This window comes from Oncorhynchus nerka, linkage group LG22 (assembly GCF_034236695.1).
Source record: "Oncorhynchus nerka isolate Pitt River linkage group LG22, Oner_Uvic_2.0, whole genome shotgun sequence".
Lineage (NCBI taxonomy): Eukaryota > Metazoa > Chordata > Actinopteri > Salmoniformes > Salmonidae > Oncorhynchus > Oncorhynchus nerka.
The window spans coordinates 37,938,003-37,961,822 of record NC_088417.1 but is presented as its reverse complement, the minus strand read 5'-3'; the positions used below and the strand labels follow the sequence as shown (position 1 = coordinate 37,961,822).

Below are 23,820 nucleotides of genomic sequence, written 5' to 3'. Positions count from 1 at the left end.
AGGAGCTGATAAGAGAAAATGTGTGTCGTTTTCGCTATTCAAACAGTCATTACAGTGAACGTTGTCATTTGGCTGCCTCACAGCCCTAGCTCTGGTCAAAAGTAGCGCACTAAATATAAATAGGGTGCAATTTCGGGCGAGGATCTACTGACAACGTACCGTTCAATCTCCTCTGAAGGGCTTCCTCTTGCAAAGTAACGCAGTAAATCTGCTCATCCAGGTCCTCCAGGATCTGAGGGGACAAAATGGGTTATAATAAGGTCCGAAGTGGGGCCGGAGAGTAACAGATGGGTGGATGAGTTGGTGACATGTTTGTAGTCCTCGTGTCCACAAGTCGCACATGTTAATAGCAGAAATGACCCATTTCAGAGTCAGACAGAGGAAAGCTAGAAGTCCATGTCGGTCAAACATATAATGGTCACTAAAATATTTACAGTACACATAAATACATGTAGCAATGTGTTCCCAAAAATCTGAAGTAGCCAGCGTAATAAAAAAAAAGGAGCCAGGCAGTGGAGGGGCATGCTCCCCCAAAAACATTTGTGCACTTTAAAATTGAATGTGGCATCTGCTGTACTGCAATTTGCTAAAGTCAATTAGGTAGCCAGTCATATGAGGGTTAGTATGCCAGCTATTTGGCTGGCATCTGGCGCTTATAAAACACAATGAAGGCGTTTGAGGTAGAGCATGGAATGGAAGTTAGCACTCACGGTTGGTTTGACTAGTAACTGGCCCATGACTGTGAACATTCTGGACAGGCCCACAGGAGTACACACTGGGGATGAAGAAGTTACAAGTGGCGAGACACAACCAAAACAGTTCCAGCATATTAGGGACCTAGGGATTACAACACAAATGACCTTCTAGTCAAAGCCATATGTGATCTCCCCCCCACCCCCACCCCATACACTTTTTCTTAAAAGCATGAAACTTGGTACACTTGTACAGTTTAGGCCCCTATCAAAAGTGTTATTGAACCTGCCGCACATCAATCAAGATAATATTCAATTTGCACATATTCCATTGATTATGCTCCTATTGATTCAACAACAATACTCACTCAGGAGGAGCAGTCCCCCATCAGAGATATACAGGAGTAGAGGTATGGTAAGTAGAACTCCCAGAGATCTGAAGGAAAAGGGATGAAATGTTAGTTAAAGCTGAATAAATACAGTACCAGTCAGAAGTTCGGACACACCTACCCATTCAAGGGTTTTTCTTTATTTTTACTATTATCTACATTGTAGAATAGTGAAGACATCAACAGTATGAAATAACACATACGGAATCATGTAGTAGCCACAAAAAGTGTTAAACAAATATAAATATATTTTAGATTCTTCAAAGTAGCCACCGTTTGCCATGATGACAGCTTTGCACACTCATGGCATTCTCTCAACCACCTTCACCTGGAATGCTTTTCGAAGAGTCTTGAAGGAGAGCCACATATGCTGAGCACTTGTTGGCTGCTTTTCCTTCACTTTGCAGTCCAACTCATACCAAACGATCTCATTTGGGTTAAGGTGGAGTGAAAGTTCTTGTCATTTTCCAGATTGACTGACCTTCATGTCTTAAAGTAATGATGGACTGTCATTTTTCTTTGCTTATTTGAGTTGTTCTTGTCAATTTACCAAATAGGGCTACCTTCTGTATATCACCAAAGGGTGGCTACTTTGAAGAATCTCAAATATAAAATATATTTTTGATTTGTTTAACACTTTTGGTTACTACATAACTCCATGTGTTATTTCACAGTTTTGAGGTCTTCACTATTATTCTACAATGTAGAAAATTGTAAAATAAAAATAAAGAAAAATCCATGAATAATTAGCTGTGTCCAAACTTTTGATTAGTACAGTACATCCAACCACACAGCTAGAAAACAGAGGTTGCATCCCAAATGCCACCCTATTCCCTACATAGTCCACTACTTTTGACCAAGGCCCATAGAGCTCTGGTCAAATGTAGTGCACTAAATAGAGAATAGTGTGCCATTTGTGACACACAAATCCCCATAGCCTTTACCATAGAGTGACTCCATACTGGCTGCGTCATTGTCGATGAGCGCGGACGCCACCCAGACTATTCCTAGGATGAGCAGTCCGAGGAGGAAGAGCATCACAAAGGTCTCTAGAACCCGTGACTTAATGCCCTGTGAGAAAACACACACAGATGGAGGAGAGAGAAGTGATGAACAAAAACAGCCATGTAACCGTTTTTATTCATACAAAGCTGTGATTTTTGCCAAGTTCTCCTAAGGCTTTTCACACTGCCTAGGAATTGAGTAAAGCTAAGAAGGGTCAGCAAAACAAGCTCATTCTAAAAAATGACATCAGTTGAATGAATCACTTGGGCCCAGTTCCAAATGGCCAGAGCCCATGACCAGAGTCCTATGTTAAACAAGTAGGTAGCCTTGCACGAGCCAGAAAGGCTCGTCCTGCCCTATGGGCAAATCTCCTGTTTCTGTAGCGTTCGACAGATTGGTACCCCAATCCTTAACCTTAATGCTGAGTGCCAAGCAGAGAGGCATTGGGTCCCATTTTTGGGGTCTGTGGTATGACTTGACTGGGGGTCAAAACCCCAACCCTGCAATCTCAGGTCGGACACTACCCACAAGGCCACTGAGCTGGTATGGGTCCTGGTCAAAAGCGGTGCACTATTGAATAGGGTGCCATTTGGGATGCAATCTTGGGACATAGAGTGAAACCACGCAGACACTGCAGTCTCCCCACAACCAGTGTTGCTGCAGCCTCACTACGTTACTTCAAATATCAAATGTAGCTACTACAGTGCCTTCTCTCTCAGACTCAGAGCCGGGTCCGGTTAAATAAAAAAAACAAGTTGAAGTGAAGCCTCGCTCCTGTGTGTAGATTAAGAGCAGGCCTCCCATTACATCTGGGGACGATTAGGGGGCTCTTAACGCGCCCACGGCCCTGCGGCCCAGCGCAGACAGGAGTTGTGGTAATTTGGGTTTTCCGGGTCACAGACTGCTGAGTGGTTAATAAAGTCTTCTCTACCTGTTCACACAAGAGTCCATTTACCCCCCGCGCCGCCAGTGGAGGCGGAGAACGCGAAAACAGTGGCTGCCTTCCAAATGGCACCATATTCCTTATCTAGTGCACTACTTTTGACCAGGGCCTATAGGGGTCTGGTCAAAAGTAGTGTAGTTTAAAGGGGATAGGGTGCCATTTGGGACGCAACCTCTGTTTTACAACACTGTAGGATACTGCCAGATACTGTCTGGCACTATAGGAATAGGCTGCAGAGCATGACTTACACAGGGCTTGTGGGTTAGCCTCAAATTGGGCATCTATGATCAATGTGTTACTAGGTAAATGGTGATCCGCTAACTGCTGTGTGGAATTTGTTTATAGCCAGGTATATATATGGGGCTGCAGGTAGCCTAGTGGTTAGAGCGTTTGGCCAGTAACCAAAAGGTTGCTAGATCAAATCCCTGAGCTGACAAGGTAAAGATCTGTCATTCTGCCCCTGAACGAGGCAGTTAACCCACAGTTCCCCAGTAGGCTGTAATTGTAAGTCAGAAATTGTTCCTAACTGACTAGCCTAGTTAAATAAAAGGTTCAATAAAATAAATACATAGTGCAGTGATCCTCTGTTTGAAAGTGATCCTCATGTAATGAAACTGCTTTTTAAAAGTCTGAACTCAACATTGAGCCCACATCTCACACACTGAACACTTAACTTACCAATGATCTCAAACGCCATCGTCACAACCATTTTGATCATCAATCACATTCTGCAAACACACAATCTCTCCACACATACAGTGGAGCTGTTGAATCTAAGCTTGTGTTCCAAATGGCACCACATTCCCTATATAGTGCACTATGTCAAAAGCACTGCACAATATAGGGAGCCATTTGGGGGACACACAGACTGTCAAATTACTGAATTAGAATTTTCTAACACAGCAGTGGGAGTAGTCTAGAGCGCCCCATTGTGGCCATGTCTGGTACGATCTGCTGCACCTCAGCAGGCAGGCCTACTGATTCTCTAAAGTGAGGAAAGGAGTTTTGAATATACTGTACGTAGTCTGCATCCCAAATGGCACCCTAATCTCTATATAGCCCTATGGAACCTGGCAAAAAAGTTGTACACTATTTTGGGAATAGGGTGCCATTTGAGACAAAGACATTCCCTCAGTAGACCTTATAAAACCTCATATCTAGAGAAGCATCTCATGTGGTATACTGAGGGAACATGTCTTTGTCTCAAATGGCACCCTATTCCCTAAATAGTGCACGGCTCTAAAATGGTTTAATGACAGGCCCTTTATCCTGACCTGCATACTGAAACCTCTATCCTCCAATGTGTTCAGTTCATCCTACTGAGTACATAACTACTGTGATGCTGCAGTCTAGCAGCTCACATCAGAGCAGAACTGGCCAATAGGGAGCTCTCAATGCAGAGAGAGATGGAGAGAGGGAGGGGGAGAGATAGATAGATGGTGGAGGAGAAGAGGAGAGCAGTTGAATGTCTGAACGCATCTCGAAAGAGGTGAGAGAGGAATGCTTTCAGGGACTTCTGTCACATCCCCCACACACACACACTCTTAAGGAGGCTCTGGGATGGATAGAACCTTGCATGGCCTGCTGCAGGAGGTGGCTCTGCTCGGGTGCCTCGGTCCACCTTAACCAGCAGCCCATGCCATGCTGAAGGTGTATTCCCTCTAGGCCAGGCCTCTCGATCATTTATAAGACTCAAATCATTACCCATTCAGATCATTTAGGGCAAAGGCAATGCCTGTCACCTCCCCTAATATTATTTCTGTGGAGTGTCAGACAAAGGTTGACCAAGTGTTGGGATGCAGAGGGTCTGAATTGCAAGCTTTCAATTAATCACGTATTACATAACATATTCCATTACTTATACCCTGCATTCTCCTTGTTGCTCTTTCATAACAAATTAGCATAATCCTTTTCTTAAGTACTGAAGATGTGTTTTTTCATTAGAATGGTAAGCACTGCAGACAGTCGCCACAATCATCAAAACGTGGAAAACGTAGTTAAAACTCGTTTAAAAATAGGCAAGGGAGAGCGCCATGGCATCCAGAGCCGAGCGCCAGCCCGAGCTGAATGTTTCTATTCTTGCCATTCTAAATGTGTACACCACTATTCAGCTTCCCAGATCCTCACACCGCACCGCTGTCGAGCGTGGGGCTAGCTGCCTGCTCTGCCCAGTGCAGCTCCACTAGAAAACCAGGGAATCAGATACTTCTAAGAAATGTGTGTGTGTGAGGGACACTGCCCTGTGTGTATGAGATGACTGCATCTAAACAACCACAGCGACACACTCGCAACAACCTACACTTGTGTGTGTGTTCTCACCCAGACCCATCCACGAGAGCCAATCCAAACCACCAGCAACCCAGGGGACACTGAATTAGAGGTCTAACTACCTTACAGTGGATATACCCTAGTGGACCTGACCACGGCTCTGCATAAAGACTATAGCTTTTAGGTTAGGGGAAGTTGCTGACTTATAGCATGTCTAAACCAATACATTAACCAGAGGGAAACTTAGCTGATACATTTTATTGTCTCTTTTTATTATTTTTTTACCGGGTCAGTTTAGGGTTCTTGTAGGAAATCCAGAGGTCAGTTCCTTTCGGATCCAACTTTTTGGACCTGTGAAGACCTCTACACTGAATCACTGGTTGCCCTAATACCAACACTGAATGGCTCAATGCCACCCTCTTACTCTGTAGGATCAGAAACTAAATATCTGGATGGATACATGCATCCCCATGCGTGTCCTTGGGGAAGCAGAGCTAGGCAGTGTCAGCATCTTCAATGGCCCCCTATTCCCTACATAGTGCACTACTTTGACCAGGGCCCAAAAGGGGTGCACATGCAGAGTTTCATCAGTGCTGAATGTCATTGTGGCATGGTGTGCTATTCCCTCCGCATCCCCAGGGCAGAGAGAGAGAAAGAGAGAGAGAAAGAAAGAGAGAGAGAGAGAGAGAAAGAGAGAAAGAGAGAGAGAGATGGGACAGCGAGAGAGAGAAAACGAGGTATGAGCAAACGAGTGAGGAGAGGGAGAAAACAGAGGAAGGTAAAGAAGGGGCGGGGCAGAGTTGCAGAGAGAGAGAGAGAGAGGGGGACAGGAGAGGAATAGAATAAGGAAGGAGGATAGGGACTATAGTGATGGATAGAATAAAGAATAGCATGGGATGCATGGGAGAGGTTGAGCGCCACAGAGACCCAGACATGGGGTCTCTGTGGCGGGGGGGAGCGCGTCCTAAACCTCCAGCCCCATTAATCTGCAGCAGGTCAGCGCACAGTGGCAGAGATCATCCCACTGCCCATCGCTCCCCTCCCCGACAGGAGCGTGTGGGATGGAGGGACAGCGGGAGGGGGCCGACCCCAATCCACCACTCCCAGCCAGTCCACTTCTCTGCCTATGCTTGCTAAAGAGACGCCAGATGCAAAGAACCCTTATTAGCGTACCCTTCAGTCCCGTCCTTCAGCCCCGGCCGTGTCAGAGACAGAAAACAGAGAGGGAGTCGCTGGTCTGGAAAGCTTCCCCCTGTAAAGCTGCCGCAAACTAAACTTCTAAAGATTCGCCCCAACGACACAGCAGTGGGCGCGTGGGAAACCGTTTGCTTCACGTCATAGCCCGATCATTCGATTCGCGTCCGCCTTGTACGACGAGAGAGGAAAAAAACAATGCCGTGAAACTCATGCTTCACTAGCACTCCCCTTTTTTAGTTTTAAATGTAAAGCCTTTAAATGAACCTGAGTCATTCGCTCCCAAGCTCCCATGGCCAAAACATTAGACGCGAGTCATAAAAAGGGATTTACAAGTATGCTACTTTTGATGTTTTCCTCGAGTTTATTCAAATAAAAATGTATTTGTCACATGCGCCGAATACAACAGACCATACAGTGAAATGCTTACTTACTAACCCTTAACCAACAATGCAGTTAAGAAAAATAAGTGTATAGTAAAAACTAAATAAGTAAAAAATACTGATAACTAAAGAGCAGCAGTAAAATAAACAGAAGCGATGCTATATACAGGGGGTACCGATAGAGTCAATATGCGGGGGCACAGGTTGGTTGAGGTAATATGTACATGTAGGTAGAATTAGTGACTATGGATAGATAATAAACAGAGTAGCAGCAGCGTAAAATAGGGGGGACAACACAAATAGTCTGGGTAGCCATTTGATTACCTGTTCAGGAGTCTTATGGCTTGGGGGTAGAAGCTGTTAAGAAGCATTTTGGACCTAGAAATGGCGCTCCGGTACCGCTTGCTGTGAGGTAGCAGAGAGAAAAGGTCTATGACTAGGGTGGCTGGAGCCTTATTATTAGGGCCTTCCTCTGACACCGCCTGGTATAGAGGTCCCCCTACAAGGACTCCATCTTGTCGTCATTACCAAGAGGTGTCAGGCTGATAAGTCCTCAAAGAAGAAATGACCGTCACCTGTGTTAATAAAATCACAATTTTTGGATGTCGCACACCGCATTCAGCCAATCAGGTTGCAGCAGTCGGTTGTTTCCCCTGACTGAACGCGATGCGCAAGATCAGGAAGCAGCATTAGCCATTCTAGCATGGTGGTGGAAAATTGTGTTTTATTAAGACACTAAGCATATTTTCCCTTTTTTGGAGGCCGGCGGGCCATTAAATCAAGTTAAGGATCCACCCCTTTTTAAAAATTTAATTTCACCTAAAATGACATACCCAAATCTAACTGTCTGTAGCTGAGGCCCTGAAGCAAGGATATGCATATTCTTGGTACCATTTGAGCGGAAACATTTTGAAGTTTGTGGAAAGGAATGTAGGAGAATAACACAATAGATCTGGCAAAAGATAATACAAAGAAGAAAAAAAACATTATTTTGTATTTTTACGATACCATCTTTGAAATGCAAGAGAAAGGCCATAATGTACTATTCCAGCCCAGGCGCAATTTAGATTTTGGCCACTAGATGGCAGCAGTGTACGTGCAACGTTTTAGACTGAATGAACCATTGCATTTCTGTTCAAAATGTTGCATCAAGACTTCCTTCCTTTCAACTCTGTCATTTAGGCTAGTATTGTGGAGTAACAAAAATGTTGTTAGTCCATCCTCAGTTGTTTTCTCCTATCACAACTATTAAACTCTGTAATTGTTTTAAAGTCACCATTGGTCTCATGGTGAAATCCCTGAGTGGTTTCCTTCCTCTCCTGCAACCGAGTTAGGAAGGACACCTGTACCTTTGTAGTGACTAGATGTATTGATACACCATAACTTCACCATGCTCAAAGCGATATTCAAAATATTTTTTTACCAATCTACCACTAGGTGCCCTTCTCTGCGAGGCATTGGAAAACCTCCCTGGTCTTCATGGTTGAATCTCTGCTTGAAATTCACTGCTCGACTTTATATGTAAGGTCCCTACCTTACATATAAATTGTATGTGTGGGGTACAGAGATGCTGGAGTCATTCAAAAATCATATTAAACACTATTATTGCACACAAAGTGAGTCCATGCAATTTATGTGACTTGTTAAGCACATTTTTACTCCTGAACTTATTCAGGCTTACCACAACAAAGGGATTGAATACTTATTGATATTTCAGCTTTTCATTTATAAAAAATTTCAATGAACATAAATCCACTTTGACATTATACGGTATTGTGTGTGGGCCAATTGACAAATAATTTAAATAAAACGCAATATAATCAATTTTTTATTCATTATAATTCAATTTTTAACAACACAATGTGGAATACGTCCAGGTGTGTGAATACTTTCTGAAGGCACTGTATAGCCGGCTGGATACATTAAAGTCGGACGCATACGACAAACTAAGTAAAAGTAATATTAGTGGCGGCCGGTTGGGATCCCTTAAAAAAGGTGCAATGTGCAGAAATCGCTCCACCATATCCTGGTTGCAATTAGAATATACCGCCTAACTTCAATTTATGTGACAAAACAAGCAATCATTGTGTAGATATTCATTGTAGCATCTAAACTGCTGTGAAATATATTTTCCATAACAGAAAAATAATATATTTTCAGCTGTTTGAAGCTGGTGTACAAAACCAAACTTAAAAGACTCGAAACGTAAGAACAGGAAGCGTAGAAGCAGCGCACAAAGAACAGATCTACCGCTTCTTAGACATGCCTTCAATGAGAATAACTATACATGTACATCTATAACTCACATTTCTATACGGATTTGGTCGGGTCGCCCAAAAAGTTACACAGCTTTAAATCTTGAATTAAAAAATGTTTTTGCCAAAATCCAGGATCAAACCAATGAATAAGACTTTTATCTTGAAATTATTAACATTGGACTTCAATCTCAGACTTGTATAGCGGGCATAATATATTTTTTTCCAAACCGACAGAAAGAGGTCTAATACCCCAAAAGACAACACAAGCTATAAAATAAACAGGCAATTTCATCCAAAAAATGTAAACGCAGTCCCTCTAGGAGCTGATCAATTCATTTGAAAGACAGAGGTAAATAAGAAATTCTCAGCTCAAACTAATATGTTACCATGGCGATGGACATTGTAACAGAGGGGCTTTCGTGAGACATTCTGACCTTAAAGGAAGGTAATGTAAACATCACTTTATATTCTCCGGCCACCCCTGCCAGAGCAAAGGCCTGGGAAAAATGTCTACATGTGCAGGGAGATTTGAAATAAACATCCAGGCTCCATTGTGGAGCGCCAACAAAGAACAGTATCTTAGTAACACAAGGCGGTTTACTCAGCTCAGACGTTTCCCCTCCACAATAAACACACACACTTTTCTTCATTAAAGGGTTTGGCCTAGGGCGTTAGATTGATGAGGAGCTTCTTTTAGCAACAGATGAAAACTGCTGGCCCATAGCTGGGTCACTTTCTGGGTCAGACAAAGTCTGTGTCCAAAATGGCACCCTGTCCCCTATATAGTGCACTAATTTTGACCCCCCCCCCCCCCCCCAAAAAAAAAAACAGTAGTGCACTTTATGGGAAATAGGATGCTATTTGGAACGTAACCTAGCGAAAGGAGAGGATCCGCAGAGTACTCAATATTGGTTGGAAGACAAAAAAAGGCATGCCACTCTATACTTTATAACAGCTTTGTTGACGTGATGTTTCTATCCCATTTGAACTGGAGACTTCTCATGCCGAGGGGATGTATGAGGAATTAGGCCCACAATGGGAGAGGAAGTCCTTTTTTTGGAAGCCTTCGAAATGAGGTTGTCTGGGTGGACTGGAATAGCTGCGAGGCCAAGGCAGAGGAGAGACCCTAGGCCACTAGTCCATCATACAGATACTGACCGACCATCATCATAAACATGCCATCTACTGGTGGTGAATACACAACAGGGCCTTCACCCTCCACATCAGAGGGATATGCTAATATACGCTAAAACCTAAATAATTCATAGTTAAAGATAATGAATAGATCATTGATAGTTAATATATAAAAACAAAAAAACACGTTAAAAAAAATGTAATATCCAAAAAAACAAAAAAAAGCCTGGTTTGAATTATAGCTTAAATCAGCGATGGGTAGCTTTGATGGGGGTGGGGGCCACAAAAAAAAATCTGAACACATCAAGACGCCCCCTTCTTGACAACGGAGAGAATAAAACTTGAATTTGAGTCAATTTCCTGTAATTCGCCACATTTTGCCATGGGACAGAGAGAAGATGTTTCCATTTTACAGCTAATTTCCTGAAATTCCACAATTTTGCCATAGGGTGGACTGGTGGAGGAAAATGTTTGCAGTTTTTAATATGAAACCGGAGTGAAAGTGACTAACAAAATCAAATGCCCCCCCCCCCCTTCCAGTAATTAGACTACAAATACTATAAGTTTAGATAGCTGGCTGCTAGACTAACTTACCAAACTAAAACATTTTTTGCTGACATGGGCTAATTGAGTGACTGTCAGTGACTGACATAACAAGAGAAAAACTACTGATGCACTACCATATTTAGAAAATTGCACCTTGTGTATTCTACTATTCTAACCCAACAGTAATTCAGACCCTGACGGAGTTCCCAAAAAATGTAACCACGGGCCAGGGATAGGCCAGTGGCCCATCTCTAGCCTAAAATCAACCAGCCCTAAAAGGCTCATCACAAAGTAGATCTCGTCTAGTATCTCTGTATAAGCATGAGATGATGACTGGCTGGCACACAGTCTGCAGCATAAATGGGTTTCTGGAACAAGACCAGGAGCCAAAACCGTTCAACGTTTAAAATCTGCCACTTCTCCGCAATGATTTTAAAAGCATTTTACAACCATTAGTAATGAATCTTCTTCAGCTAAGAAAGTCAGAGAGAGTAAGGTTATTGTGGGGTATTTTATGCCGGTGAACAAAGTTAGTTCATACCCACATTTGGGCCGTAATTCCGATTCATCCACAATTTGGACAATTTGAAAGACTGTTAATCATGTGGACAACAGAATGTCTGAGTGAGCTCATAAAATAAAAAATAAAAAGCATAGAACATTTCAATCTCGATTCAACTCGGAGAGCTTTAGTGCCCTCGTCAAAAGTAAACAGAGCCACATGAAAAGCCTGACTTAAACCGTTACCAGTTAAATTCATCATTCACTTCATTTCCGCAGTCAAAGGGACTTTTCAGTGGCGTAACATTATGGCCACATAAACCCCTGAAATCTAATACTCAAGTCTCTTAATACTTTTATTGGGCGAGGGATAATATCACATTATAAAAACTTAAATCAAGCTTTTAAATGTCATCCTGTGGTCGGTCTGTTGAGTGACTCGGCAGGGTGCTTTCCTCTGTTCTCCACAAATACACACAACTATACCGGGATGTGTAGCCAACATTAAGCAGTGCTTCCTCTCGGCAAATTTATAGATGATCAGTAGCAAGAAAGGGTACAAAAGCCTAAAGTGATAGAGGCCAGTGTGTTCCACTTCCTAGCCATCCTGGACTTCATTACAAGAAATCCAAATGAAACAAATTAGCAGCCCCCCCCCCCCACCCCGCCAAAAAAAACGGGGCTGTAAACTACAGTAACAGACACATTTTTATGTAAGTTTGCCAGGAGGGACATAAACCAGAGGGGTTTCAAACTGTGACACAGGATAGAGGTGTATTAAAAGTAAATCTTTCCCCGCGCTTTTTCAGCTCCATTGTGCCATCACGTTGTTCTGTCTTTATGGACCCGCGAAACACGGGCCCCGGCCTCTTTTCAGAGGTAATTAATTAAAAGAGGAAGTTTGCAGAGGCTTACAACTCGATTATTAGTTTGTCCGTTTGAAGTTTTATTTTAGGGCAGAGGAGGGGGGGTGTGGGGGATCAGGCCTAAATCACGCCGGCCGATGCCGTGGTGTTGAACTGTTTGCAGCGTCTGGCTTATTGGAACGGCTTGTCAGGATGTGGCGGATGCCGAAGACCAGATTGTCGTTGTTTCATGGTTAATGAGGTTTTTGCGGTCGCAGTTACGGTCAACTGATGAGAGTCAGAGAGAGGGCAAGGACCAGGCACCTGCTGTTGTCACTAGACATACGCTCACACAGACAGACAGACATCGTAAACAGGAATGAATAGATATTCTTAGACAACGAAAGGCGGAGAAACAAAAGAGACAAACTATCTACTCTGCAACATGCTCTGCTTATGACAATCGACTCAATAGCCATAATCATTAGGATTAATGATTGATGAAGATGGTGTAGTTCTGCTATGGCACAGTGGACAATTTTAAACAGCTGTGTGAAAACATGGAGATGTAAATCAAGAAAGATCAAGAGTTCATCAATACTACAAGAGCATGTAAAACAAAAATGCACAGGTTTTAGCAAGTTGTTAACAAACCCATGCGTTTTGTACCTTTTTTGATCCAGCAAATCCCTCAGACTCCAGGAAGAAATAGGCAAACGGCATCAGGACGAAGAGGCAGAGATTGGAGAAGAGCGATACCAGATTCCACAGGCCTGTAAGGGCAACATTACAGCTAGTCCTGATCAATTAATCAACCAATCAATATTTCAAGATTGTCACCAAGCAAAATACAACATGACAGAAATCACACCTTACAATAAAACACATTATCCTCAGAGGCATCCTAAATGCCACCCTATTCCCTACGTAAATGCACTACTACCCTAAATAGTGCACTGGGTATAGGAATAAGGTGCCATTTTGGGACACATGTCTAGTCTCACGAGAAAGCGTTGCTTTGGATAAATAGACAGCACAGTTGTTCCCACTGGCCACCATGTATTCCTGCAGTCAACTGCTAAACCATGGACTCTGATGCCCCCTTGTGACAGCAAATGAAGATGTTTGTAATACCCTATCCTCTGCCGAATCCCCAACAACCGGATGTTCCAGGTTTCAGGGAAATGGAAAGAGAGTCTGTGATACAACGCGACTTCCACTTTTGGACGCTAACAAGGCGACACGCCAGCTTAACTCCTCCTCCACATTTACTGGATTGGTTGAACAACGCAGAAGAGAACCCCCCCCCTCCCCCGACAGTTTTTATTTATTCTTGTCAAGACCAGTATTTAGGGGATCTAGTTTCCGGCGTTAGCTTACTGATACCCTGTTCCTGAAGAGCTATGGGTGTGAAGACTTTTGTCCCAGGCCAGCACGCCACGTCCGTTTCCGCTAATGATAAGTTGATTACATGAGTCAGGTGTGTAGAATCAGGTGCAGTGCTAGAACAAAAGCCTACAACGCCCTGCAGACCTCCGGGACTAGGGTTGGTGGCTACTGCCGTTGGGATGGTTTAGGCATGCTTTGCAGTCATGCTCACCATTAGAAAATTACATTTACATTTAAGTCATTTAGCAGACGCTCTTATCCAGAGCGACTTACAAATTGGTGCGTTCACCTTAAGACATCCAGTGGAACAGCCACTTTACAATAGTGCATCTAAATCTTTTAAGGGGGGTGAGAAGGATTACTTTATCCTATCCTAGATATTCCTGAAAGAGGTGGGGTTTCAGGTGTCTCCGGAAGGTGGTGATTGACTCCGCTGTCCTGGCGTCGTGAGGGAGTTTGTTCCACCATTGGGGGGCCAGAGCAGCGAACAGTTTTGACTGGGCTGCGCGGGAACTGTACTTCCTCAGTGGTAGGGAGGCGAGCAGGCCAGAGGTGGATGAACGCAGTGCCCTTGTTTGGGTGTAGGGCCTGATCAGAGCCTGGAGGTACTGAGGTGCCATTCCCCTCACAGCTCCGTAGGCAAGCACCATGGTCTTGTAGCGGATGCGAGCTTCAACTGGAAGCCAGTGGAGAGAGCGGAGGAGCGGGGTGACGTGAGAGAACTTGGGAAGGTTGAACACCAGACAGAAAATCAGGTCTTGACTAATGTAACACTCTGACAAACCACCAGGTTGTGTCCTATTCCCTTTACTTCTTTTGACGAGGGCCCATAGGGCTCTGGTTGAAAGTGGTGCAATTTATAGGGAATAGGGTGCCATTTGGGAAGCACAGGTCTGATGGAAACAGATATTTTTGACTGGATGTATAAAAGGAGTGATTCTGTTATGTGTTGTCAGTGGACCAAATCCAAAGAGACCAGGACTTACTTATCTAAAGCTGGAACTACAACATCGAAAGCACTCAAAACAAAACCAAATCCACATACAGCCTGCGTCCCAAATGACACCCTACACAGTGCACTACTTTCAACAAGACCCCTATGGGCCCTGGTCAAAAGTAGGGCGCTATATAGGGGAAAGGGTGCCATCTGGGATTCAACCAAACAAACAAGATGTGAAATGTGAATGACACTACTGACCATGGATGAGGGAGCCATTGAGCCACTGAATGTAGTAGTTTTTGGGGAAGGAGAGCAGGATCTCATTGCTAATGATAGAGAAAGGCAGGAGGAGAACAGCCCCACCCGACATGGCCAGGGTGAAGGTGCACAGGTACAGTCTGTGGGGAAGCCACACACACGTGCAAGAGCGCACACACACACACACACACACACACACACACACAGACAGTGAAAGAGAGGAATTAGTAATAAAGTCTACAGTTTGCTGTGAAATCACACAGCTTTGTTAAGGAATTGTTAAGAACTTACACACATACAGTATCTTACAGGTAGTGTTGGCAACAGGTGGCCCGCGGGCCAAAACCAGCACCCGAGTGATTTAAAAATATTTTTTTTATTTGGGAAAATACAATTAAACATTTTTTTTTTTAAATCACCAGCTAAAATGCGTTTAATTTAGGAAATCTAAAAGTATTCCCACAAATAAAAAAATACACTTATGTGATCGTGTCTCAATGTAATCAAGGCATTAAATTATTGTTCTTTTCAAAAACAAAAATCACTTTTTGGGCTTAGTTGTGGTCAATTTGCAGTGATCAAATTGTCATAATTATGTTCCGGCCCCCCGACCCGTCGCTCTGACAAAAATCATTCCGAGGCTGAATCTAGTTGCCTACCCCCGTCTTACAGTATTAATTCATATAAGAATGGCAGTGTCGCAGCTCTACACATCAGCTTTCAAATGCATCTACATGAGCTGTGTCCACACATACAATGCCCACATTCATGCAGGCTAGGAATCGTTTGAATACATTTGATTACTCAAGTAGAACTGTATTCCAACGGTCATTAAAGGATTAGTGTTCAAATACAAGTCACATTAATGGAGAATCTTCTTATACAGTGTCACAGGGATTAATAATAAGGGAATTAAGTTGTTTAGTGCAGCAGGCTGCTTCCCAAATGGCACCCCATCTCCTATATAGTGCACTACGGGCCCTGGTCAAAAGGGGCTCTGGTCAGAAGTAGCGCACTAAATGGGGAATAGGGTTCCATTTGGGATGCACACCAGTCGACCACTTCACTTAAATACTAGTGGAGCAGATGGCCACTTTAATGTCTATGAGCTGTATGTCAATCTATATCCCTCCCTCCCTCCCCTCCAACCTGGCATCCCAGCAGCGCAGGGGCCTAGGCTTTAGCCTGCATGTGGAGCTTGCCAGATTCTGCTGGCCAGAGGACTACTTCTGTTCGTGGCCCCCGTGGGATGTGGACAAGGTCACCACTTTGATATATAGCTCGAGAATTAAATTCATGTGGAATGCTACACCACTTACTTTGCTGAGCTGTTCCCCCTTGCAATATCACCATTAGCTGGACCCAAGAGGACAAGTGACAAAGTGGGCCACAAACATATGGTCTACTGTTTCTGCTTTACTACCAGAGTTGTGTTGGTTAGGCCCGGTGTGCAGTGGTGTGTGCTATGTGAAAGACAAGCCACATCAGCCATTCGAACCACACAGGCTACACCTGTGTTTCCCAAAGCGGTCCGCGTGACGCTCAGCCGTTCCACATATTTGTTCTATTCCAACACAAGCACACCTGATTCACCTAATCAGTACTTGCTGATTAGTTGGCTAGTTGATGCAGGTGTGCTAGTGTTGGAATAGAACAAATATGTGGAATGGCTGAGAGGCATGAGGATCGGTTCGGGAAACACTGAGATACTAGAAGTAGGGCTATTTCTTAACAGCTTTATTGAAAGTAGTTCCACTCACGATATTCTGTTGACAATGGCGTCTTCGTCCTCCTGGTCATCTGAGGGAGAGGAAACCACTTAAGTCACAGCAGGTACAGCAAGTGAACCCTACAGAGACAAGCAAGGGCCTCTTGGGAATACAAACCCCATGTTGCCCGGGTTCAAATCCTGGGTTGGACTACTGTTAATGCATCAATTCACTTGGCTTAGGAGAGTCCCTTTTTCCTATGGGCATGTCCCAAATGGCACATTATTCTCTATACAGTGCACTACTTTTGACCAGGGTCCATAGGGCCTATGTAGGGAATAGGGTGCCATTCGGGAGTGATACATGTACCTACTGTACTGTAGCCACCTGGGTGCAGAGAAAAGAACAGCCTAGATTTTCTGGGCACAAAATTTCACAGGAGGATCTTTGACGTGGAGTGGTCTACTTTTAAAAAGGAGCTTCGAGAAAGCAGCGTGACCTGGACGTTCTATTCTTGTCCAAGAACAATGGGTGTGGAAGAGAGTTCATCGTAACTACATCTAGTGATTATTTTACTTTGATTCTACCCATAGTAAAACTTGCAGTTAGGCTGGCTATAGGCCCATTCCTATCCATGGCCATGAACCATCTGTTTATACTATCAACACACTTCATGTGGGGGTGGGGGTCATATTAGTTTCATCGTAGGGAACCGTACATAGAAAGCCATAGACTTTTGATCTTGAGAGAAACCTTTCCCTCTGAATAAATATCAAAATGAGTGATTGCATTTCCAGTGCTGGACAGAAAATGCATCTGAAGTTTATTTAAATGTATAAACTGGGTGGTTCGAGCCCTGAATGATGATTGGCTGACAGTCGTGGTATATCAGACCGTATACCACGAGCATGACGGAACATTTCAATTTCCTGCTGTAATTACGTTGGTAACCAGTTTATAATAGCAATAAGGCACCTTGGGGGTTTGTGGTATATGGCCAATATACCACGGCTAAGGGCTGAACCCAGGCACCCCGCGTTGCGTCGTGCGTAAGTACAGCCCATAGCCATGGTATATTGGCCATTTACCACAAACCCCCGAGATGCCTTATTGTGTCAGTATACATTTTCACTAGGTAGAGTGCCTTCAAAAAGTATTCACAACCCTTGACTTTTTCCACATTTTGTTATGTTACAAGTAGGGCTGCCCCAAATTAGTCGACTTGTCGATTGTTTGGTCGCTAGGCTGTCGGTCGACCGAGATTGTTTTAGTGCATTCGGAAAGTATTCAGACTCTTTCCACATTTGTTACGTTACAGCCTTATTCTAAAATCAATAAAACATTTTTTTTTAAATACTCCGCAATCTATACACAACACCCTATAATGAAATTTTAGCAGACTTCTAAAAATAAGAAATACCTTATTTACATATTTACATAAGTATTCAGACCCTTTGCTATGAGACTAGAAATTGAGCTCCGTTTCCATTGATCATCCTTGAGATGTTTCTACAACTTGATTGGAGTCCACCTGTGGTAAATTCAATTGATTGGAAATGATTTTGAAAGGCACACACCTGTCTATATAAAGGTCCCACAGTTGACAGTGCATGTCAGAGCAAAACAAAGCCACGAGGTCGAAGGAATTGTCCATAGAGCTCCTCGAATGGATTGTGTCGAGGCACAGATCTGGGGAAGGGTACCAAAAAGATGTCTGCAGAATTGAATGTCCCCAAGAACACAGTGGCCTCAATCACTCTTCCTTGAGCTGGCCGCCTGGCCAAACTGAGCAATCGGGGGAGAAGGGCCTTGGTCAGGGAGGTGACTAAGAACCTGACGGTCATAGTGACAGAGCTCCAGAGTTCCTCTGTGGAGAAGGAAGAACCTTCCAGAAGGACAACCATCTCTGCAGCACTCCACCAATCAGGCCTTTATGGTAGAGTGACCAAACGGAAGTCACTCCTCAGTAAAAGGCACATGACAGCCAATGGAGTTTGCCAAAAGTCACCTAAAGACTCTCAGACCATGAGAAACAAGATTCTCTGTTCTGATGAAACCAAGATTAAACTCTTTGGCCTGAATGCCAAGAGTCACGTCTGGAAGAAACCTGGCACCATCCCTACGGTGAAGAATGGTGGTGGCTGCATCATGCTGTGGGGATGTTATTCAGCGTTAGGGACTGGGAGACTAGTCAGGATCAAGGGAAAGATGAACGGAGCAAGGGACAGAGAGATCCTTGATGAAAACCTGCTCCAAAGCGCTCAGGACCTCAGGCTGGGGCAAAGGATCACCTTCCAACAGGACAATGTCCCTAAGCACACAGCCAAGACAACGCAGGAGTGGCTTCGGGACAAGTCTCAATGTCCTTGAGTGGCCCAGCCAGAGCCCGAACTTGAACATCTCTGGAGAGACCTGAAAATAGCTGGGCAGCAACACTCATCCATTCAAACTGACAGAGCTTGAGAGGATCCCGCACAGAAGACTGGGAGACACTCCCCAAACACAGGTGTGCCAGGCTTGTAGCGTCATACCCAAGAATATTTGAGGCTGTAATCGCTTCAACAAAGTACTGAGTAAAGTGTCTGAATACTTATGTAAATGTTATTTCAGTTTTTTTTATTTTTATACTTTTGCAAACATTTGTAAAAACCTGGTTTTGCTTTGTCATCACAAGGTACTGTGTGTAGATTGATGAGAGAAAAACAAAACAATTTAATCCATTGGGGCGGCAGGGTAGCAGAGTGGTTAGAGCGTTGGACTAGTAACCGGAAGGTTGCGAGTTCAAACCCCTGAGCTGACAAGGTACAAATCTGTCGTTCTGCCCCTGAACAGGCAGTTAACCCACTGTTCCTAGGCCGTCATTGAAAATAAGAATTTGTTCTTAACTGACTTGCCTGGTTAAATAAAGGTAAAATAAAATAAAAATGTAGAATAAAGCTGTAACATAACAAAATTTGGAAAAAGTCAAGGGGTCTGAATACTTCCCAAATGCACTGCAGACAGGTGTTTATTCAATCAATTGAATTTACCATAGGAGGACTCCAATCAAGTTGTAGAAAGATCAAGGATGATCCATGGAAACAGCTCAATTTCAACTCTCATATCAAAGGGTCTGAATTCTTATGTAAATAAAGTATTTCAGTTATACATTTTCTAAAATGTCTAAAAACCTGTTTTCACTTTGAGGTGCCGGTACTCAGCTCCTGTGAGCTCCTGCCAAAGTCAAGCACTGCTTCTTATCCCTTGCGCAAATAGCCTAGAGCTGTGTCTGTCTTGAGCTCACTGGCGCTGGAAACTGAGGGCCCAGAATATTTTATACAATGTTGCAAGTTCACTAGCACAACAAGCTTTGGCTGGACCCAAGTTAATAGTAGATACAATGTTTCAAGTTCGTTGCAGACAGGCTATGTGAAGCCAATGTGATTTATAGGATATTTATATTTATCTGGATATTGTCTACCTGCTGGCTGCAACATTTTTATTTGTTGGCTTTATGTAGACCATTTTTGGGCAAAAGAGATTACTTTTTAGGTTTGTATCATATAGATTTGGATACCATTTTGATTAACCACATGACAATGATAGAGATAAGAAGATGTTATTTTCTGCATTTATTATGGATCCCCATTAGTTGCTGCCAAGGCAGCAGCTACTCTTCCTGGGGTCCAGCTAAATTAAGGCAGTAAAACAATTATGAAAACATTACAATACACTAAGTGTGTGCTCTCAGGCCCCTATTCTACTACCACATATCTACTATACAAAATCCATGTGTACGTGTGTGTATAGTGAGTATGTTATTGTGTGTTAGTATAAATGTGTCTGTGCCTATGTGTTGCTTCACAGTCCCTGCTGTTCCATAAGGTGTATTTTTATCTGTTTTTAAAATCAAATTTTAGTGCTTGCATGAGTTCTTGAGTTCCATGTCGTCGTGGCTCTATGTAGTACTGTGCGCCTCCAGTAGTCTGTTCTGGACTTGGGGAATGTGAAGAGACCTCTGGTCTTGTGGGGTATGCATGGGTGTCTAAGCTGTGTGCCAGTAGTTCCAACTGACCGCTTGGGGCATTCAAAGTGTCAATACCTCTCATAAATACAAGCAGTGATGAAGTTCTCCAATTTGAGCCAGGAGAGGCTGACATGCATATTATTAATATTAGCTCTGTGTACATCTAAGGGCCAGCCATGCTGCCGTGTTCTGAGCCAATTGCAATTTTCCTAAATCCCTCTTTGTGGCACCTGATCCCACGACTGAACAGCAGTCCAGTTGTGACAAAACAAGGGCCTGTAGGACCTGCCTTGTTGATAGAGTTGTTAAGAATGCAGAGCAATGCTTTTATGGACAGACTTCTCCCCATCCTAACTACTGTTGTATCAATATGTTTTGACCATGACAGTTTTCAATCCAGGGTTACTCCAAGCAGTTTAGTCTCCTCAACTTGCTCAATTACCACATTATTCATTACAATATTTACTTGAGGTTTACGGTGAATGATTTGTCCCATGCTTTTAGTTTGAAATATTTAGGACAAATGTATTCCTCGCCACACATTCTGAAACTAACTGCAGCTCTTTGTTAAGTGTTGCAGTCATTTCAGTCGCTGTGCAAGCTGACATGTATAGTGTTGAGTCATCCGCATACATAGACACACTTGCTTTACTCAACGCCAGCAGCATGATGTTGGTAAAGATTGAAAAAAGTAAGGGGCCTAGACAGCTGCCCTGGGGAATTCCTGATTCTACCTGGATTATGTTGGAGGCTTTCATTAAAGAACACCCTCTGTGTTCTCTTAGACAGGTAACTCTTTACACACAATATAGCAAGGGGTGTAAAGCGATTACACATATGTTTTTCGAACAGCAGACTATGATCAATAATGTCAACAGATGCAAAGAAGACTAACAGCCCCCACTAAATTATAAATTAAATGCAACCATTTCACGAAAATGTGCATATGAAATCCGTAACTGGCATACAGATCGGTAGAAAATATAAATTGGCATTCCACATGAGAAAGGGTTGCCGACTCCTCGTGTAGCCTATTACCGGCAACTTCAGGAGAGTACTGGCAGAATCTGCAAAAGCCAACAGGAGTGGGAGTAGAAGTTGGGTCAGGTTAAGTTCTTTCTTATGTTTATCTAGATCTCTGGCACCCTCTTACGGCATCAAACCGTAAACTTAAAGCATCAGACAAGCTCAATGCATATAGTTGGTTTTATTAAAACACAGGGTGTGTCTATATATGGAAAATACACATTTAGAAAATGTAGAGCAATTGATTGGTCAAAAGAACACACGACTTTAAATCTAACAATATTTTTTTTGTCAGTTAATTGTCTATTTCTGTCAAATTCTAATATTTGTAAAAACTTTATGTAAAATAAAACACTAATATAGACTACCGGTACATGAGCAAAACTACGTGGACACTAGAGGTCGGCCGATTAATTAGGGTCAATTTCAAGTTTTGATAACAATCGGAAATCGGTATTTTTGGACAACGACTTGGACAATTTAAAAATAATATATATATTTTTTACATCTTTATTTAACTAGGCAAGTCAGTTAAGAACACATTCTTATTTTCAATGACGGCCTAGGAACGGTGGGTTAACTGCCTCGTTCAGGGGCAGAACGACAGATTTGTACCTTGTCAGCTCGGGGGATTCAATCCTACAACCTTACAGTTAACTAGTCCAATGCACTAACCACCTGCCTCTCATTGCACTCCACGAAAAGACTGCCTGTTACGCGAATGCAGTAAGCCAAGGTAAGTTGCTAACTAGCATTAAACTTATCTTATAAAAAACAATCAATCATAATCACTAGTTAACTACACATGGTTGATGATATTACTAGTTTATCTAGCGTGTCCTGCGTTGCATATAATCGATGCGGTGCGTATCGTTGCTCCAATGTGTACCTAACCATAAACATCAATGCCTTTCTTAAAGTCAATAGACAGAAGTATATATTTTTAAATCTGCGTATTTAGCTAAAAGAAATCCAGGTTTGCAGGCAATATTAACCAGGTGAAATTGTGTCACTTCGCTTGCGTTCATTGCACGCAGAGTCAGTGTATATGCAACAGTTTGGGCCGCCTAATTTGCCAGAATTTTACGTAATTATGACATAACATTGAAGGTTGTGCAATGTAACAGGAATATTTAAACTTATGGATGCCACCCGTTAGATAAAATACGGAACGGTTCTGCATTTCACTGAAAGAAGAAACGTATTGTTTCGAGATTATAGTTTCCGGATTCGACCATATTAATGACCAAAGGCTCGTATTTCTGTGTGTTATCACACTCGGGAGTGTTGCTGTTACCAGCAACTCCCGAGATTAGGCTTGTGTAACCGATGTGAAATGGCTAGCTAGTTAGCGGGGTGCGCGCTAATAGCCTTTCAAACGTCACTCACTCTGAGACTTGGAGTGGTTGTTCTCCTTACTCTGCAAGGGCCGCAGCTTTTGTGGAGCGATGGGTAACGCTGCTTCGAGGGTGGCTGTTGTCGTTGTGTTCCTGGTTCGAGCCCAGGTAGGAGCGAGGAGAGGGACGGAAGCTATACTGTTAAACTGGCAATACTATAGTGCCTATAAGAACATCCAATAGTCAAAGGTTAATGAAATACAAATGGTATAGAGAGAAATAGTCCTATAATTCCTATAATAACTACAATCTAAAACTTCTTATCTGGGAATATTGAAGACTCAAGTTAAAAGGAACCACCAGCTTTCATATGTTCTCATGTTCTGAGCAAGGAACTTAAACATTAGCTTTCTTACATGGCACATATTTTACATGGAACATATCGCACTTTTACTTTCTTCTCCAACATTTTGTTTTTGCATTATTTAAACATGTTTCATTATTTATTTGAGGCTAAATTGATTTTATTGATGTATTATATTAAGTTAAAATAAGTGTTCATTCAGCAGTGTTGTAATTGTCACTATTACAAATAAATAAATAAAAACTGTCCGATTAATCGGTATCGGCTTGGTCCTCCAATAATCGGTATCGGCGTTGAAAAATCATAATCGGTCAACCTCTAGTGGACACCTGCTCGTTGAACATCTCATTCCAAAATCATGGGCAATAATAGGGATTTGGTCCCCCCTTTTCCGCTATAAGAGCCTCCATTCTTCTGGGAAGGCTTTCCACTAGATGCCGGAACATTGCTGCGGGTACTTGCTTCCATTCAGCCACAAGAGTATTAGTGAGGTAAGGCCCTGATGTTGGGCAATTAGGCCTGGCTCGATGGGGTTGAGGTCAGCGCTCTGTGCAGGCCAGTCAAGTTCTTCAACACTGATCTCGACAAACCTCTTGTGTATGGACGTCGTTTTGTTCAAGGGGGAATTGTCAT

The 23,820-nt window shown here is 43.1% G+C and overlaps 1 protein-coding gene across 1 annotated transcript in view; it reads right to left on the bottom strand.

The window, feature by feature from the left end:
• Nucleotides 1-23,820, bottom strand: part of LOC115105140 (limb region 1 protein homolog) — a 64,715-nt gene that overhangs the window by 29,787 nt on the left and 11,108 nt on the right. Inside the window, 8 exon segments of the mRNA XM_029626786.2 lie at nucleotides 160-232; nucleotides 711-775; nucleotides 1,061-1,081; nucleotides 1,084-1,128; nucleotides 2,026-2,152; nucleotides 12,828-12,931; nucleotides 14,746-14,885; nucleotides 16,506-16,545. Of these exon segments, the coding sequence (XP_029482646.2) occupies nucleotides 160-232; nucleotides 711-775; nucleotides 1,061-1,081; nucleotides 1,084-1,128; nucleotides 2,026-2,152; nucleotides 12,828-12,931; nucleotides 14,746-14,885; nucleotides 16,506-16,545 (615 nt within the window).